Source organism: Paramormyrops kingsleyae, chromosome 8 (genome assembly GCF_048594095.1).
Source record: "Paramormyrops kingsleyae isolate MSU_618 chromosome 8, PKINGS_0.4, whole genome shotgun sequence".
Lineage (NCBI taxonomy): Eukaryota > Metazoa > Chordata > Actinopteri > Osteoglossiformes > Mormyridae > Paramormyrops > Paramormyrops kingsleyae.
This window is the reverse complement of record NC_132804.1, coordinates 3531582-3537581: the sequence shown is the minus strand read 5'-3', so window position 1 is coordinate 3537581 and position 6000 is coordinate 3531582. Positions and strand designations below refer to the sequence as shown.

The following is a 6000-nucleotide window of genomic DNA, read 5'->3' as shown; positions in this document are numbered from 1 at the left end:
TTCAGGTCACAGACATGCTTAATTTCATTAATAGCTGCTCTATCGCCTGACTGTGGGTGGGCGAATAAAGTTTTTCCACATGAATTCTCTAGCCTACATTGTGGTCTTAGTTCTACAACTCCTTTCCAAGAACTGTTCCGCGGTTCTGTGAGTAATAGGGCAGGAAATAAGGAGTAGGATGTACTGGGATGATGCTGCAGGCTAAGCCTCAGTCCGTTTGGCTTTGGCTCCATGAAAGGAAGGACCCCACATGTCGGAAGTACACAAAAGCGAGCTTTGCAAAACACACAGAGACACGTCCCCGGATGATTTTCTGAGCAATACTCCTGTGGAACTCAGTACACGCATGAAAAGAAAAAGTAGAAAGACTTGTTCTTATTTTTAAAGTTCTTATTTTTAATTTTTCAACCAAAGTGTGTAACTGATAAAATACAAACGCCGTGCGATAGAAATTAAATCTCAACACCGAAAAGCGTATCCCACATGTCAAAATAATATTTCACCGCCTCAGAGAAGAGACTGTTTGAAGTGCTGAATGATTGTTATGCATTCCCATTTCCCAAGTTCTGTCTAGACTAGAAATGTAAAGGCTACAGATGATTCCTATAAAACAAAACTTCAAAGTGACAAAGGATCCTAAAAGTGCAGGTAAAACATCATAAAATGGTATTTTCCAACTTCAAGACTGGGAGTGCACCTTTGTGAACCGGCAGGTTCCTCTGGGATACTCGTGTGAAGGCGGAACGCTCAGTGAGACCTGTGAGGTTTCTGCACACCATTCCTAGGGTATAATAACATGAGAAGTTCATGAGTGCACTTCCAAAAACAGTGCTGCATGAAGCTGGGAACGGCACGGCATGCGAGGCGTGATTGATTGTGTTGTTATTCCTAACGACCCTCTTCCTGCAGCCTGCGGGACCCTCTTTCGATCCATCCCCTGTCTGTTTGTACTGCCGCTCATAAATTTTACAAGCTGGCCCCGGTCTGCCGGGAGCTCAAACAATTGCTCTATTGATGAATTCCCTCATATAGGCAAAGAGGATGGAAAGCGACGTGGTGCTGGTTAACACTATACTTCACCGCATGTTTTATTCACAATTATGTAATGTCTGCCTTCATGACAGGATTGCAGCTTCTAAAAAGTCCTGTACTCCATGACAACCAATATTGCGACCTGCGGAATTACGTTTGCCAGCAGAAAGCGCGGTTCAATGTCAATTCCCCCCCGTGTCCTTGACTTTCTTATGAGAAGCTTAAGATGAATGAGCATGGGATACTGACCTCAGTTGCTTAAAAAAAGTTATTGTTCCAGCAAGAACAATAGTGTCCACGTCACACTTTACAATATTATTTTCTTAATGAAAAATCACCAAGTTAATGTGCATTAAATGTGTGCATGTTGTACGAATGTTTATTTGAAAACAATAAAAAAAAACACATAAATACACATTAGATATCCCAGAAAAAAAAAATGTATGATTGCTTGATAAATATCAGTGTGAAGACTTTGAGACAACATATAATTAATGCTGGAGTTAATAAATAGAAGGATTCTTTTCATTCTTTTGCCTGACATTTGTGAAAGATAGACTGTGCTGTGAATAGATGGGTATACATGAATGGAGTCTGCTTAAGAAATGGTGTGGTGACAAAGGGTCCTAGTGGTTTGGGGCCCCTATTGGTTGTAGCGCTCATTCCACCTACAGAGGGAGGTAAAAAATTGGGGCACTACTGCTTCCCGTCTGCTACAACGCTGTGAGGCACTTACTGTTTTTAAAGAATAAATATTGCAAGCAAAACATGTTTCATTCTTGCAAGGATCAGCTAGAGGCAAATGGCAAGTCAACAGGGCGTCGGTGGAAACGTGATGTTGAAATATTTATCAGCACGTTGCATATTCAGTTGTAGGTCTTTTCTGTGAGGCCTCACGTGACATTCGCGCAACGTGTTCGCGGATTAAAGATTTACGGTGTTTAAATAAATGGAGTGGCATTAGGTGTCAACGGGAGAAGATGCCAGAATGGGGAGTGTAAAAAATGTGCGTAATCGGCACTCTGTCTCCAGAAACCATGGTGCGCAGGCCCTCTGTGAAATCAGAGATTCTCTAATTCCCAGCCACCCTTGGGATGAATTCATGAGTACATCAACTAAAGTAGAGAATGCCCTAGTCTAAATACAATAAAAACACAGGCAGGTGGATTGTGGTGTGGGGGGAGGAAATGAAAAACCATCTGAGAATATAATACACTGTTAGACAATTGTTGACAGGTATCATACTAAACAATCTGACAGGCAATTTATCCTGGGGCGCCATCTATACGATTTACCCAACTATGCTGCGTTATTTTTAGCAATGGCGCTAAATGCAATGAGAAATCGTTGTTATTGCCAGGTGGAGCTACTCACAGCGGCTATTACTGTAATAGGTCACTTCGTGTGTATCCAATGGACACAGCGGATCTCAGATATAGGTTCTCGTTGTCGACAGCCACACATTAAAAGACTGGCAATCGGGATATAATAACGCCGCTGTCCAACGTGGAAACCTTGCAAAATGCTGTCCCACAGAGAAAAGGACATCAGTACCAATTAAAATGTCAGCATGTGGAAGTGTGTTATTTTAAAAGGTGCAAATCCCCGTTTGTTCGGCAGCCAAGCCCGCTCTTTGTCTGGCCCATTTTATACGCTTCAGTCCGAAATGTGATTATGAAATGCAAAGGGGTGACACAGAATCGCAAAGATTCCGGATTCCAGTCGGGAATTTCCTTTTAAATTCCCTTAAGTGGTTTTGAAGATATTTTCATGAAAGACTTATAATATGTACAGTCGTATGTTTTGGGGAATAATGACTCTTTCGACAGCGCCGTGACATGAATTTGGGTCTCTTACGTATCCCGCAGAGAGCAAAAGAAGCTACGTCTTCATCACCGAGCAGGAGCATGCCCAAAATGTCCGCGCTTACCCTAATCGTCAGTAAATCAGAAAAGCCAGTGCAACAGGTCCCTTTCATAGTTGCTCACATGCTGTGAAATAAAGCCAGCGACAGAGATTGCTTTTAATTACTGACGTAAAAACACAGCAGCGAACGTCTTAGGATGACGTCCCCGAGCGCTTTCGCTTCCCACGGCGCTGCCGCGCGAAAGCTGACGCCGCCGGCGGCATCGTCCTGCTGTCACTTCACACGACCGCTAAGCAGAAAATTAGATTAAATAAAAATTGTCTCTTGGCCAGAAAAATGAAAATATGCAAGTCTGCAATATCAGTGGAGAACAGTTTACTGTGCATTTGTAAACGAGCTGGGGACTTAAATCCTGAGAAGCCCATTCTGCTGACGCCAGCGTACTGGAGCCACTGGCTTCTGAGGCAGACTGGGATTTGTGAAGTGACTTTGCAGTAAGTATCCCTTATTTGCAATAAACCGTCAGAACTCAAGAACTCAAGCCAGCCTCCAACTGTCCCATGGATGCGACAGAACTCCTACAGTGTACATGACAGAATTTATGTTTTGCAGGTGCTCTCTGGTTGTTAGACGACATAATGAACTTCCCATGTGAAGAGGAGGTGGATTTACAGTAAAGTATGCAGACGTGGATTAAGGCATTGCTGAAACGCGGAAAAGGTATGATGACTGGATCATGAAAATATCCCTGCTAATGAACTAGAAGGAATTTAAAGGCACCCGAAGGAAATAAGGGGCCTGGCAGATTAAAAGACAAACAAACATTAAGGCTGAGTATATTATGAAGATACAATAAAAGTGAGTCATACTGTGTGGCACTGATGAGTAAGACACTCCTCAGATAATGCTTTTCCAAATAAATTAATTAATGAAGTGCAGCCCTGGCTGTCAAATTAAATCCTAATGGTGTTTTAGAACATAACACAAAATAAAATTCAGCAATCTAAATTAAAAAATAAATGTTAGACAAGCATATAATTACAAAGTAATAATCTGATATTAAAATTCGACAGTGGTCACCTACTATTCCTTCCGCATTAAAAAATTAAAAAAACAATGACCGGCAAAGCAGAAAGTCATTTCCTGTACCGAGGTTCTTAAGACTGTAAATATTCTCTGGGAGATTACAGAGGTACGTTACCCTGTTAGCCAACGTTACAGGAGAAAGGACCAGAAAAAAAGCAAAACCTATATGACTAAATTAATAAATTACTACACCAAAAAAACAAAGATATTTCACTTTAGCATACAGTATGTGCTCCTTTACTTATTCAGTGTTAATTTTCAATGGTATTGCTTCCGAGAGCTAGGAGGGAGCGTCTTAAAGCATAGCTAATTGAAATGAAATGTGCAGTGGCTCAAGGTTGTCTTGCAAAGAGTTTTTGTTTATTTTATTTGTATTTATTTTTTAATGAGAACCAGTGGGCCTAAGAGCACAGTGGTTACAGACCTCACCCTAAGAGCGCAGTGGTTACACACCTCACCCTAAGAGTGCTAGCGGTTACACACCTCACCCTAAAGCGCAGTGATTACACACCTCACTCTAAGAGCGCAGTGGTTACACACCTCACCCTAAGAGCGCAGTGGTTACACACCTCACCCTAAGAGTGCTAGCGGTTACACACCTCACCCTAAAGCGCAGTGATTACACACCTCACCCTAAGAGTGCGGTGGTTACACACCTCACCCTAAGAGTGCTGCGGTTACACACCTCACCCTAAAGCGCAGTGATTACACACCTCACCCTAAGAGCGCAGTGGTTACACACCTCACCCTAAGAGTGCTGCGGTTACACACCTCACCCTAAAGCGCAGTGATTACACACCTCACTCTAAGAGTGCGGTGGTTACACACCTCACCCTAAAGCGCGGTGATTACACACCTCATCCTAAAGCGCAGTGATTACACACCTCACTCTAAGAGTGCAGTGGTTACACACCTCACCCTAAGAGCGCAGTGGTTACACACCTCACCTTAAGAGTGCTAGCGGTTACACACCTCACCCTAAAGCGCAGTGATTACACACCTCACCCTAAGAGTGCGGTGGTTGCACACCTCACCCTAAGAGCGCAGTGGTTACACACCTCACCCTAAGAGTGCTAGCGGTTACACACCTCACCCTAAAGCGCAGTGGTTACACACCTCACCCTAAGAGTGCTAGCGGTTACACACCTCACCCTAAAGCGCAGTGATTACACACCTCACTCTAAGAGCGCAGTGGTTACACACCTCACCCTAAGAGCGCAGTGGTTACACACCTCACCCTAAGAGTGCTAGCGGTTACACACCTCACCCTAAAGCGCAGTGATTACACACCTCACCCTAAGAGTGCGGTGGTTACACACCTCACGCTAAGAGTGCTGCGGTTACACACCTCACCCTAAAGCGCAGTGATTACACACCTCACCCTAAAGCGCAGTGATTACACACCTCACCCTAAGAGCGCAGTGGTTACACACCTCACCCTAAGAGTGCTGCGGTTACACACCTCACCCTAAAGCACAGTGATTACACACCTCACTCTAAGAGTGCGGTGGTTACACACCTCACCCTAAAGCGCGGTGATTACACACCTCATCCTAAAGCGCAGTGATTACACACCTCACCCTAAGAGCACGGTGGTTACACACCTCACCCTAAGAGCGCGGTGGTTACACACCTCACCCTAAGAGTGCGGTGGTTACACACCTCACCCTAAAGCGCAGTGATTACACACCTCACCCTAAAGCGCAGTGATTACACACCTCACCCTAAGAGCGCAGTGGTTACACACCTCACCCTAAGAGTGCTGTGGTTACACACCTCACGCTAAGAGCACAGTGGTTATACACCTCACCCTAAAGCGCAGTGATTACACACCTCACTCTAAGAGTGCAGTGGTTACACACCTCATCCTAAGAGCGCGGTGATTACACACCTCACCCTAAGAGCGCAGTGGTTACACACCTCACCCTAAGAGTGCTGTGGTTACACACCTCACGCTAAGAGCGCGGTGGTTACACACCTCACCCTAAGAGTGCTGTGGTTACACACCTCACGCT

At 44.4% G+C, this 6000-nt stretch overlaps 1 protein-coding gene across 1 annotated transcript in view; it reads left to right on the top strand.

The window, feature by feature from the left end:
• The first annotated feature begins 2942 nt into the window (after positions 1-2942).
• Positions 2943-6000, top strand: part of LOC111834587 (contactin-3-like) — a 75934-nt gene continuing 72876 nt past the window's right edge. The window contains exons 1-2 of the mRNA XM_023794059.2: positions 2943-3393; positions 3512-3619. Coding sequence (XP_023649827.2) covers positions 3580-3619 — 40 coding nt within the window. The 5' untranslated portion in view covers positions 2943-3393; positions 3512-3579. The remainder of the gene's footprint in view (positions 3394-3511; positions 3620-6000) is intronic.